Source organism: Eublepharis macularius, chromosome 9, assembly GCF_028583425.1.
Source record: "Eublepharis macularius isolate TG4126 chromosome 9, MPM_Emac_v1.0, whole genome shotgun sequence".
In the NCBI taxonomy this organism is placed as follows: domain Eukaryota; kingdom Metazoa; phylum Chordata; class Lepidosauria; order Squamata; family Eublepharidae; genus Eublepharis; species Eublepharis macularius.
The window spans coordinates 107,800,660-107,814,446 of record NC_072798.1 but is presented as its reverse complement, the minus strand read 5'-3'; the positions used below and the strand labels follow the sequence as shown (position 1 = coordinate 107,814,446).

At 47.8% G+C, this 13,787-nt stretch overlaps 1 protein-coding gene across 7 annotated transcripts in view; it reads right to left on the bottom strand.

Annotated features, from left to right (window-relative positions):
- Positions 1-13,787, bottom strand: part of PPFIBP1 (PPFIA binding protein 1) — a 218,856-nt gene that overhangs the window by 14,095 nt on the left and 190,974 nt on the right. For all 7 annotated transcript variants that reach the window (XM_054987877.1, XM_054987878.1, XM_054987879.1 and 4 more), the window contains 3 exons: positions 13,586-13,721; positions 12,636-12,764; positions 9,820-9,970 (listed from right to left, as the gene is read on the bottom strand). In XM_054987877.1, coding sequence (XP_054843852.1) covers positions 9,820-9,970; positions 12,636-12,764; positions 13,586-13,721 — 416 coding nt within the window. The remainder of the gene's footprint in view (positions 1-9,819; positions 9,971-12,635; positions 12,765-13,585; positions 13,722-13,787) is intronic.

Here is a 13,787-nt window from a genome sequence, read left to right as displayed (position 1 = left end):
TCTGGTAGTGTTTGTATCTATTAGTCTGAACATGATGTACAGTCCACGGACGGTGGGTCTCAGGACTATATTCAGGTCCTATTGATCCAAGGCCAATATATTGGCTTTCTTCTTCACATTAATGTCTACCTCACACCTAAACTCTTAAAACGCCAGAGCATGGAAAATCTTTGGGATCTTTTGTCCATTGCTCTTGATGCTCTGGCCCTACCATTTCCCGACTCTCACCCCATGGTATGCGGAGACTTCAACGGCAGAACAGGACCTGACTTTTCTGACCTCTCAGCCCAGATTAATACCCGGGCTCCTGAACACGCCTGTTCCCTGGACCAGGCACCACAAGACACAGTTATAGACAGGCCAGGCCTCAGATTATTAGAACTGCTGTCGCTCCATAAACTGCACATTCTCCACGGCCCAAGGTTTGATCTCTCTGGGGGTATCTTTACATTCTTATCCACCCGAGGAGCCAGCACAAGAGAGCACGCAGCAGTATCAGCCTCACTCCTGGCCACGGAACCGAGAGTGATCCCTGCCCGTTAAGGCTTCTGCCTCACTTGTGTGTTTGTGTGTGTGTGGGGGGGTAACATCCTGCTTACTCCTGCCCGTGATCCCCTAGGGGGCTCTCAGGCTTGCATAAGGAGAACCACGCGGCCCACACGGCTACCCTCCAGCTTAGCTCAGTTTCTGGTGAAGGACGACCTCCGGTCTCTTCACCAAGAACTAACGCAGGGCGGCTCCGATGCCATCAGGTGCCTTGAAGGCGTAGCCCAGCTCCTCAAGCCTCTGCTTCATATCAACGGACCCCCTAAAGTTTCAACCCGCCTTAGCAGAGGATGGTGAAATCGGGAATGCAGAGCTGCCAGGAAAGAGCTAGTGCCCCCCACGCGGCAGAGTCGTCTCCGTAAGACAGGAACATCCACCAGGCATCTCATCTCCTTAAGGTCAGCTTGTGAGAAGCTCCTTGGGCTGAAGAAAACAGAGTTGCACTTACCTGCAATTGTTGTGCATTGAGGTCTCCTGTGCAGGCAGACATTGGGATTGCACACATGCAGGCCTGACAACGGAAAGGATTTTACAGCTTTTTCACCTCGAAGAGGGAGCACCCTCCTCCCAGGACACCTGCACAGCGATTTCCTACCCAAACGCCTGCGCTCTGGGGGAGCACACCCCTGACTCTCAGTTTCTCCTTTGCCGCCAAACTCTACAAGGCGAGAAGAGTATATAGCAGGGCAGGAGGGAGGGTGTGTGTGCCTGCACAGGAGACCTCAATAAACAAACAGTTACAGGTAAGTGCAACTCTGTTTTCATTGTCTGTCTTCCTGTGCAGTCCCACACCGGGAGTTTAGCAAGCCACTTATCAGGAGGAGGATTTGCAGCAATTGCAAAAACGGCTTCTTTTTTATTGAGGAACACATCCAGGGCGCAGTGCTTCACAAAAGCATCAGCAGGTGCCCTCGTTGCCGTTTGCCATCTCATGTAATGGAGCACCGTAAGGAGGGCTGCGGGTGTCGCTTGAGATCTGGCACCATGTGCCTAGATCTCCAGTGGACAAGGCACCTCAGAGTTTACATAACATAAACGGATGATCTGTATCACTCAGCTCATAATAGCTTGTGAAGATGTCCTTTCCCCTTCCTTAGGCCCCGCATATCAAGTGAACAGTTGGGTACCTATTCTAAACTGGGCTGTATTATCCGAATAGCACAAAAGGGCCCTTTGACATCCAGTGTATGAAATGCTCTTTTCGCTTCCAAAGGAGGTGATGAGAACAACACCAGCAGTACCATCTCTTGTCTCATGTGGAATTTGGGAACCACTTAGAAAGAAACTCCAGATTTGGTCTGAGAACTACTTTCTTTGAATATATTTTAAGGAGTGGCTGATCCATCTTCCGAGCTGATAGCTCACTTTTTAGCAGGCAAAATTGCCACTAAAAAGGTACCTTGTAAGATAACATCCTTAAGAGACATTTGGCTAGGACCAACTGTAGTGACCACTGTGGTATTATTTAAGTGATTGATGGAAACATGTTACTCGTTTCCAATAGGAACAGTAGGCGTGTAATGTGAAAATACAGTTTCCTATCTACCATAGAGTAAAAGGCAGAATTAGCCGCCCTGTGGACTTTAACAGAGGAGTGGATACACCTTCCTTCTCGTAAAGCCACAAGGTATTCTAATACAGAAGCCAGGGCACAGGTATAAGGGCCTTTTTCACACTGCCTACCGGCCACGGAACATCATGTCGAGCTCCCAGAATGACAGCGTCTTCCAGGCGCAATTTTGCGCGAGACGAGCAGTTCTCAGAGAAAGATTCCATTGGGAAAGGAGTGAGGTAGACGCTGGAGGACACAAGTTTGCTAAGCCTTTCTGGAAGGGAAATAGGGATTTCCCATTTATAATTTTGATAGGTCAAAATGGCTGCAAGGCGCACCTTAATAGAGGAATTAGCCAAACCTAGGTCGTTGAGTTGGACCAAGCAGTATAATACAGATGGTAATGGGACCAAGACAGGGGTTTAAGTTATTGGCTGTAGCCCAAAACGAGAATCGCTTCCATTTGGAAAGGCATGATTTCCTGGTGGAAGGTTTTCTAGCTTCCAGCAGGACCTTCTGGACTGGGGAGGAGAAATTCAGTCCAGAGGGGAGATGAACCAGGCTGTCAATTTCAGAGTGCCCAGGCTGTGACCGAGAACCACATAGTCTTGCAGCAGGTATGGGACTAGGGTAAATGTAAGTTCTGCCCTGAGCCATTTTGGTGTAGAGCAGCGAACTAGACTAGCCTCGGATAGTAAGAGGCTACTATGATAGCCAAGGAATCTTTCCTCATCATATTAGTGAGTGTCAGAATCATCAGAGAAAGAGGGGGAAATGCATGCAGAAGGGTGTCTAACCATGGGATCTGAAAAGTGACTCCCAGAGACAATTCCCTTTCCCCCCTAAGAACCATATTGGGGGCATCTTTATTGAGATCTGTGGCAAATAGATTTATAGTAGGCTATACCCACATTGCAAAAAACAGGACAAAGGAAGTTCATGTGGATGAACCATTCGTAGTTCTGGGATTTTGATCAACTTAATGCATCTGCTAACACATTGCTCTTGCCTGCTATTTGTACGGCATAGAGAGATACTCAACATTGAGTAGCCCAATTCCCAAATCTGTAATGAATTTTGGGAAGGGTCAAAGTGTGCCTCCTTGTCTGATCAAGTAATGCATGGCAGTAGTGTTGTCTGTGCATATATGGACATCCTTGCCTTCCACAAGGCAAACCATAGCCTTCAGAGCATACTTTATTGCTCTGAATTCCAGGAGATTGATGTACATGGAGGCTTCTTGAGACGACCAAACTCCCTTCACTTGGGTGGTCCCTGAGCCTGCGCCTCCACCTCGACAGGAAGGCATCTGTGCAGACTAAGACATGAATGGGGAGTGAACCAAAGGGAGTCCCCACTAATAAGTTCTGAGTGTTGGTCTACCACTTCAAAGACCTGTGGAAGACCCTCAGAAACAAGAGCAGCTTGTACAGGTTCTGGTGATGCGGCTGAGACACTCTGATAAACAGTTCTGTAGGGGGCAGAGCCTCAGCCTGGCAACAGACCTCTCAACAGTCTTTGAATTTGCTTTGCATTTTGGTGCCTGTGCGAAAGGACCCTGTTTAGAGGGAGGAGAAAATTTCCCTACCCTTTCTGGAGTAGGGAGAGCAAGGCTAGTGAGAAGCAGAAAAAACAGCCCCCAGAAACATAACCCTTGATGGGGAACTAGGAGTGACTTCTGTACGCTGACCCTCATGGCAACTGCTAGAGTACTGTCAGAACCAAAGCCGTGTGTCGAGACTGGGATTTTTCACTGTTAGCCACTCGAAGTGAATCGTCAAGGTAGGGAAACATGAGGCCCCCTTTCTCCCTGAGGTGGCTGACCACTAGAGCCATGACTTTTGTAAACGGAGAACTGATGAAGCCAAAAGGCAGAACATCGCACTGTTACCTTCTGGATCCAAGCTGGAAATGGAGGGACTTTCCGTAACGAGCAGTCATTGCAGCAAAAGAAACGTGACTTTCTCACAAGGATAAAACATCTTTCAAAAATAACATCTGGAACTTTTTGGTAACTATAAACTTGTTTAGAATATGTAAGTCCAGAACACCCCCCACACACACACACACTTTTTGTCTACAATGAATTAGCAGGAGAATAAACCTTTGGAACCGTCAGTCAGAACCGATTCTATAATCTGTCTCTGTAGCAAAGATTGTACTTCCTCTAAGAGTAAAGCAAGAGAAGGAGATGGATTGTAGGGGGGTGTTTTCTTAAATTCTATGAATAGCCCTGACTGATTATGAACAACACCCAACCGTCTTAAGGAATCGAGTCGCGTGCTTGTAGAGGGAGAAAGTGGATGACATTGATGGTGGGGATTGGCTTGGTGTCAAAAAACTCCTTTACTGAACCCCAGACTGACCTCTTGCAGACCTAACTCAAAAATATCTCCTTCCATGCTGGGAGGGACCAAGTGACTAATGGGAGCCTCCTGGCGGTGCATGCATCGTTTGGGACTGGAACTGATGGTATTACGCATTACAGGTCTTCTATCCTCATTCTACGGTGAGGGTCCAAAGCGGTGGTTCTGAGCCACGCAAGTCTACGAATTACCATTGCAGAAGCCACAGTTCTGGCAGAGCAATCCCCAATATGCCTGGCAGTGCTGATCTGTTGTTTGGAGAGCAGGAGAGCTTCTTGCTAGCCTTCAAAGTTCTGCATTTAGTAGGAAAAAACACATGCATAATTATAGGATGGGGAGATTTGTCTTGGCAGTAGTATGTGCAAAAAGGATCTAGGGGTCATAGTAGACCATACACTGAACATGAGTCAGCAATGTGATGTGGTAGCTAAAAGGAAAATACGATTTTCCTTTTAGGAAATACGATTCTTAGTGGAGCTTTACGGAAGTGATCAAAACTTTTCCAATTGGCAGGCCTGCACATGCGCAGTCCCAGTGTGGGACTGCCCAGAAGGACAAAGATGAACTTCTGATTCTCAGGTAAATGCTCATTGTAAGCAGCTATTCTGTTCCATAGGAATATCTGGTAGACTTCCATAACAGAGGTGTAATTCACTATCTTAAGGCTGACAGAGCGTACAGCTTCCTGCCCAGTGCGTCTTTTGCCCTCTTTATTGGTGGGTATAGAACGAGGTCCTTGCCTCTGCCTTGTCTGTGTTTCCTCCGTAACTTGAGAGGAAGGTGGTGGATGTGTAAAGAGGGAGCATAAACGTCTTCCTTTGTCTTATGCAATCCCTCAGTCTTTTTAAAGAAGCAAGTGGGGGGCCGAGGCTGGTTTCTCGACCAAGGAGATCATCGCCTCCAGAAAACCTTTCAGTCATGGGGAAGTCGATGTTGGTTGGGTTGTCAGAGTGGAAGTGTTACAACATAGGTCAATATCTAAGGATTTGCCATCCTCAGTATTTGCTCTGCATAAAGGCAGAAATCATCTGTGGGAGAGATTCCATGTCCCCAACATCTATGCCTGTGAATGGTCTGAAGGGATACCCAGGCTCGTTTCTCTTTCTGATATGGGTATCGAATGAGGTCATGGATGTCCCAGAGCCCGAGACTCAGACACGGATCCAACTGACTCCATGTCATACACATCTCCCTAATCAGCTCCTGATGCCGGAGGCCTCTCTCGTGGGTACCAGGAAGGAACCCATATGGCAGTACTCCCGATAAGCAGTTCTATGAACCCGGGGATGCAGCGGATCCGACTGGGAGTGCATCATCTCACCTTCATCTTCAGACAAATAAACTTTGAGTGAGGTGGGGGATGTTCAAGACGTTTCTCCTTCCTCTGCCGCTCCTTGAGGTCAACAACTAGTCCCTGTTCAGGGCTCTCTCTCCTCAGAGTGTGTTTTGGCTTCGATCTTGCTTTCTTCCTAAGAGGCTCTGAGGCAGCCTCTCTCGACTCCAAGAACTTTGACCGATCGACTATTGGATCCGAGGTGATGGAGGCGAAGAATGAACTCTCCTGGACGGTTCCAATCAGTCCCTCCAAGAGAGCCTTTGCTGGATTTCAAGTGAAGCTGTCGGATCCGAAGCTGTGGCCTCGGCTGGCGCCAAGCTCAGTTTTGAAGTTGGATCTGTATGCTCAGCACGCTCTGCGAGTGCAAAGGTCTTTGCTGTTGGACTGGTCATTGCCAACGGTGCTCGCTCGCACAATAAAGCCTTGAGCCTAGGAGCTCGTTTGGCTTTGGCCTGGGGAGAAACCTGGCAATATTTGTAGGAATTCATGTTGTGGCCTTCCCTAGGCAAACAAGGCAGAGCGAGTGTCCGTCTGGCCTCATCATTTTTGTTGCACACATGGGTGCATTTTTTAGTAGGGCTTTATCAGTCACGAGCCAGTTAAAGACTTTGCTCTCTTTCACCTTCTGTCTCTCCACAGAAGGGAATCGGTGATGACGAGACTCATGAAAAAATATATGGCAGCAGAAGTTGACATACAGGGGACTAAAATGTTGGTGGTAGATCTCTACGCTCCAAATGAGAATAAAGTTGGATTTTATAAAAAGATTGGGGAATGTTTAACAGACTTATCGTATGAAAATTGTTGCTTGATGGGGGACTGGAATGGAGTGATTGACCCAAAGAAAGATAGGAGTTCTGAGAAACGCATTAAGACTTTCCGGGGTAAATTGCCCAAAGCTTTTTTTGATTTGGTTGTTGGGGGTTTTCCGGGCTGTATTGCCGTGGTCTTGGCATTGTAGTTCCTGACGTTTCGCCAGCAGCTGTGGCTGGCATCTTCAGAGGTGTAGCACCAAAAGACAGAGATCTCTCAGTGTCACAGTGTGGAAAAGATGTAGGTCATTTGTATCTACTCAGGAGGGGTGGGGTTGAGCTGAGTCATTCAAGCACCAATCCATATGCAAAAGAACCTCCTCAGGTTACAGTGAAGCCTCCCTCCATTAGCATTCCACACCCTGGGAAACTCTTACAGAATGACTCAGCTCAACCCCACCCCTCCTGAGTAGATACAAATGACCTACATCTTTTCCACACTGTGACACTGAGAGATCTCTGTCTTTTGGTGCTACACCTCTGAAGATGCCAGCCACAGCTGCTGGCGAAACGTCAGGAACTACAATGCCAAGACCACGGCAATACAGCCCGGAAAACCCCCAACAACCATCGTTCTCCGGCCGTGAAAGCCTTCGACAATACATTTTTTTGATTTAATGGACAATTTGGGTTTGATTGATTTGTGGAGACAGAAAAATGGTAATGCAAGAGAGTATACTTTTTTCCAGAAAGGCATAGATCTTTCTCAAGAATAGATATGATTTTGACATCAAAGGACATCGCCACCAAGGGGGCTAAAGTAGAGGTTCTACCCAGACTTTTCCATATCATAATCCCGTATCTATGACTATGGATGAGGGAGAAAGGGGTACCTTTAGGTGGAGATTAAATGAAGCTGTGTTACAAAATGAAGGGATTATTAAAGACTGTAAAAGTAAACTAAGAGACTGGTGAAAAGAGAAGCTCCTACTGACAATCCTAACCAGCCAGCGGCAAAGAAGCAACTGAGGGTCGGGGGGCCCGCTCTACCAGGACACAGGCGTTTCAGCGGGAGATGGTCGTGCAGGCACTCTGGGAGGAGAGCACCCCCACTTAGAGGAGAAAGAGCTGCAAAATCCTTCCAGTTGTCAGGCCCGCACATGCGCAGTCCCAAAGTGGGACTACACAAGACAATGAAGCTTGACTTTGCTAAAATTGCAAAATAGGTCTGGCAGCCCAAGAAAAGAGGGAGTCCTGGTTCTGGGAATTTGTTTCCTTGGTTTAGGTAGAGCCCCCCTCTCTTGGAGGCTCAGATCCCAGAAAAAGACTGGCATGCTCACTACTAGGGGTGTGCATAATGGAAAAAACAAGTAGAAATTACACAACTCAATGGTTCAGCTCGTTAAAGCAGCTTCCAGAACACTGAACCAAATCTGGGAAATGAGGCTGGAAAGACTTCTCTCCCCCCGCTGAAAAGTCTGTGCATTTCATCTCAGTACTTACCACGCAGAGGCCGCACAGGCAGGCCAAGCCGTCAGGGGCCGCCTGGCAGCATCACGTTTTCCTCATTGGCAAGTCTGCCTGCACTCATCATGTAGCCCGTTGGCTCCACAGGGGAGAGACAGAGCCCTTAGCATTAACCCCGTTGGCAGGAAGGGATGTGCAACGGCATGCATGAATGCACTTTTTCAGTGCTTCCTGGGCAATGGGGCATTGGCATTGAGTAGCTCGTAGGATGTGTGGACCCTTACACAGGGGTCCCCCTTATACGCTGTCATAGATACGGGACTTCATTCTCCTTACACAGGACTGAGAGCCCTATGGGGCATTGCCCATTAAGGCTTCTGCTTCAATTCAGGGGTAACCCCTTGCTTAGCCCTGCCCATGACGCCCCCCCCCTCCTCAAATGTGGCTTTGCGGAAGGAAGGGGCTCCTGCAGTCTACGAACCTCCAGCTGCTGCAAAGGATTATGTTATGCAGGCTAGGGTGAAAATTTGAAGGGAAAAAAGGCAATTATTAGAAGAGATCCAGGAGGTCTCAGGCACGGGGGGGGGGGGGGGGCTGGTTCACGGCCATTCAGTGGCCTTCGGCTGCTGCTGCCCTTTGCTCAGCTGCCATGGTTCCCCAAGGCCACTCGCTGTGACTTACGAAGTCCTCCCAAGATAGCTGGTTAAGAAGCACCGGGAGGAATGAGAAAGCCTTCAGGCTTTTGAGGCTTCTCTAATGAAAACTGTTAACCCAGCGTTAAGTGATGGGGAGGTAGCACGTTTGTGCACTGCCTGCGCATGCGCACACAGCCACGTCTTTCCAGACCCGTCTGGGGGAACGTGTTCAGCTCTGCCTGCCACCTTTTCTTCTTCTTCAATTAACTCTGGGCTAACGGTTTTAGTCCAAAAGGGAGACTGGCAGCCAGCAACCTGTCCAGTTTCCCACTCTTAAAAGTTAAAAAAAAAAAAAGGGAAAAATTGCAGTGGCTTTTGGTTGTAAGCAATAAAGATTATTCCAGAGTCTAGAATCCAAGTACGTTAAGGATGCGACGCTTGGTGCAGGACCTCCTCAGTGGCAGCTCCAAAAAGTACAAACCTTTTTCCAAGAAGCCAGCTGGGTGGCTTTTCAGCTGCTCAGCTCGGGGTGGCTCTCAAGAACATTTTTGTTCTTTTAAAAAAATACACTGGAAAGTCCTTGCTGCTATTTTTATTCACTTTTCCTTAAAGATTTTTAATTTTTGTACAGTCATTCTTGTAGATAACCATATTTTTCTAGACAGGTGAATGAAGATAACAACAACAAAATACAGCCTGGAAAACCTGTTTAGGGCTCTCGGTCAACAGAATCTGAAAGAACTCTTTTCTCCAAGGGACAAACTTGTCTGGGTCTATTGGCAGCTACTACTCTACAGTGAAATCCTAGGAACCCGTCCACGGAATTAAGCTCCACTGAACAGGACAGAGTAGGGTTCCGAAAAGACCTCTTTAGAACTGATCTCTTATAGTACAATCCTAAGGTCTACTCAGAACACCAGCCAAGTGTACTGTGTGGGGCTTACTCCCAAGAAAGCACTCTTAGGAGTTCCCGGTTAACCCGGTAAGCCCTCACCACAGTAATTGTTTCGTACAAGCAAGCCCTCACAGGATACCTGAAGCCATCATTTAATAAATAAACGGGGGTGGGAGTGGGGGGTGGGCCCTTCCTCAACAGCTTCAGGCTCTCGTTGTGATGCAACAGGCACATGCAACCGACGTGCCTGGAAGGACTGCAGAGCCTCACCTTCTCCAAATCCGTCTGAGAGGCTTGCAAGAGAGTCTGGCCAGAGAGGATCCAGTGCCTGCCGTGGTTGATGTACGAGCCCAGGCCCTGGTCCCGGAGCCAGTTGCAGACTTGCTCCTTGGTCCACTTAGCAAACGGCGTGTCCAAATCGCTAAAACGGGAGGGAAGGGGAGAAACAACACTTTAGATGGGAAGAAGACAAGTTCATGAGATGGACTGGAACCCAATTCCGACATCACCATCGTACCGGTAAGCTTCTTCTGCACAGTCTAGACCCACATTTCACTGGCAGCATCTATGAAAAGGAGTGACATGCAGGAAGCAGCTGCCTGCTTTCTGATCCATGTCCTTCCCCCAGATCTGCAGGCTTCCCCTTTACAGATGGAGCAGGGGAATGAATGGACAAAGGGGAAGCGGTAACGTATGAATCGGGCAATAGGGCAGAACAGCCACACTGACCGGAGAGCACTGCCCCTTCTTGCTATCTGTTGTGTCGGGTTAATCCGTAGCAGTCCAAGTCTCCACCTGGCACATGCCACCCCCTTGATGCCCCACCCCCAACCCTCAGAAGGGCTTCTGTTCCTTCTCTATTGCACCCACTGTCACCGTTTGGCCTTTGTGGGAACTGTCCACGGGGAGGGCCAAGACTCCCCTCTGCCCTGTGCAGGCTTGTCGCTCTGAGCCCTGCCTTGCGCCCAGTCTCCTGGCACCCAGCACCTGGTGACCACAGGCACTGCATACTAGATCTGTGCACCACTGGGGGAATCAGCAAACTGCCAACAGACCACCCTTTTCCGTGGCATCAGTTTTAAATAGCATGGTTGAGCAGTGGAAGTCTATGTGGTACAGAGAACAGCCACCAACATTTAAGAATTAAAAAAGCATTATTAAAGAAAGGAAAAAAATATTCATACTCACACGTTTAAGAACAGCACATTTTTAAGAAAAGCAAGCAAAGGAACACAAAAGAAAAGAGTACAAATGTCCCTCTCTCTGTACATGCCTAACTTAGATCATATGTTTAGGCAGGCTCTGTATGTTAGGAAGTTCAAGCTTACTGAGAAGTCCTGATACCTGCCGTGCTTCAGGCATCCGGGCGATACATATCCAACCGCCATCGCCTGCTAGGAGCCAGGGCTCAGCTTCTTCAGCTTGCAGCTCAAATAGACCCTCCTCCCTGGGCCAGGAGGTTTTATTCTCTCCCTTTGAACCCCCCCCCCCCCCCCACCGGGCAGGGCAAAAGTGCGGGTCAGAGAGGCTTTTCCTGGCGGTTCCATGAAGAAACCTTTCGGGCACTTCAGTCCTCTAAGTCTCTCCCCCCTCCCCCAACAAACCTGGAAGGTTTTGGCAGAAAGTCTTCTGGCCACATCGGCATGATCAAAGCCCAAGGCTGGGTGCAGCTTAGAAAACATTTGGCTTCTCCTCCTCCCTGTTCTCAATTAAGGGACACTTTTAAAACTAGGGGCGAAGGTTTTGATACAGTGCAAATGTACAAGTAACTGCATTTCTCCACAGGCCATATTAAGGATGGACATGGCACGTGGGCTCACAAATACACATATATACAACAAACCACATTACTGAAAAAAACAGCATCACTCTATACCTTGATTTGTACCTTCACATGTATACATACAATTACTTATTTCCAGATTTGAGCAAGCCACTGTTTGCAGTTACATTTAAAATGTTCCCAGTTTGGAAACCTGGTTTGCATAGAAAGTACATACCATGGTTTCCAGTAATTGCTAATTATTAGCCCCCCCCCAAAGGGGGGGGACTGCGAATCTGAGAATTTCCCCAAAGAACATTCAGCAGTGTGCGCCTTTGAGTCTGAATCAAAACATAAATCAAGGAAAGCACAGCAAAGAAACCAAAGTATTTCTTAATATACTTTGTACATTGGGTTGGATCCAACCAGCTATTCTACTAAAGGAGGAGGGCACCCTCTCTGGTCATCCCAAAAGGCTGTGGTGATCAGGGTACCTGCATGTGCAAAACCCACGTGAGACGGAGGCGGTAGCATGGAGGAGAATTGGGGGATACTGCATGAAAAAGGAGGCTGGATCCAGTCCATCCCAGTTTTGCTATTATTGGTTCTCATGCTAAGAAAACTGGAATTTGGAATCTTTAACTACAGTTGAAAATTCAGTGTGGGTAGGGCAAAGCTGAGAAAATATCCTTAGCACCAGCCCACCAATGTTGGGGAAATGTCTGGAAACAGATCAACAGACAGAAAAACAAGTTAAGTGAGGGCATCACATTCTTACATGACAACAGTCTTGAAATGTACAAATGATCAGGATCTGACCCTTTAGCTTTGGCACCTCGCCTACAGATCCAGGCAGGAGGCTCTTTGAATCTGGCGAAGGCTCTCTACGCCCTCATGGCTGCACTTTTAAAATAGGAAAGGCAGCCTCCACAGAGAGCCAGTCTGGTGTAGTGGTTAAGAGCGCGGGACTCTCATCCAGAGAGCAGGGTTTGATTCCCCCCCTCCTCCCCTCAAAGCCAGCTGGGTGACCTTGGGTCAGTCCCAGCTCTCTCAGAGCTCTCTCAGCCCCACCCAGCTCACAGGGTGTTTTGTTGTGGAGATAATAATGACATACTTTGTAAACCACTCTGAGTGGGTGTTAAGTTATCCTGAAGGGCGGTATATAAATCGAATGTTGTTGATATTATTATTATAAGCCTAGCAAAGCAAAGAGAAGGACTGGAAGCATTCTGAAGAACCTCCAGGCCAAATCCCCACTCTGTTTTGTGCACAACCCAGCCAAGGGGATCCTTCCCCCATCCTGTCGCACTGCGGATGGTCTTACGTATTGGATTGCCCAAGATCTCTTGACCAGCCCAGTCTGGGCCCAGCAGTCGCTCTGGTGCCTCCTCTTTTGAATTCGGTCTCTGACACATCGTCTGCATTAAATGTAGTCGACTGGCTTCTCATGAGTCTACGAAAGGGACGGGGGGAAGTTGGACAAGGAAAGAGAGGGCGTTTAGAAGAGTCGTCAGCAGCTCTGCCATTTGCGGTCATAATATCCACTAAGTAAATTAGCGCAGAAAATAAAGGAGCTATTCAAAAAATACACATTTTCCGTGCTTTCCAGCAGCAGAGTTTAATCACAGCTGCTACAAAAAATGATCTGTAGGTGCTGGTTTAGTACTTCTCCTAACTGACAGCTGAGAAATCTATAAAGTTAGTACAAAGCACAACAGAATTACTAAAATGATGTGTAAATGTCATAAACTGAAAGCATAATGAATAACAGCAGCAAAACTGAACCTTCCATGTAGAACAGCTGTGACCCAACTGCTGACAGCACTTAGTCCTGGAAACCAAGCTGGCTTGAACTGAGTGACGCTGGGCCAGGCTGCGCAGACACACCGGGAATCTCTTAACCGGAGTTAAAGATGGGCAACAGGCTTAACCATATGGTTAAAATCAACATGAAGGTTTCCCTTGGTTAATGTTATCCAGAGTTCCCTCTTCACCTCAGTTTGAAACTGGTAACCAAACTCTGGTTAAGAGGAAATCTGACTAGTGTTAACTGTGGTCAATACCACGGCTGATTTAGCACTTGCTCATGGTAATGTTTGGGGGCATTTCCCAGCCGAGAGGGGAGGTGCTGAGAGAGAGGACATGCATTTCTGGAGCCTACTTCCTATCTCTTACTATGGTGAAAAAACTTTTAGTGCTGCATTGGTATTAGTCCTGAAAGGGTCTGGTATATCTAACAGGAATTCGACCCATTCTGCTTCATATTCTGGTTACCTTCCAAACAGCTTTTTGATTCCTCTTGTTTTCTTTCTGGAGTCAGGAGGAGAAGGTGGTGTCAGAGGCCCACCTTTTGGCCGGGGAGGTAAACTAGCCAGATCCAGGTTGTCGGCGGATCCTTTTTCTGTTTCGGCTATTAAGCAAAAACAAGTATCTCAGTGAATGATGTGTCAGCCGGCGGTTCTTAATTAGATTCATG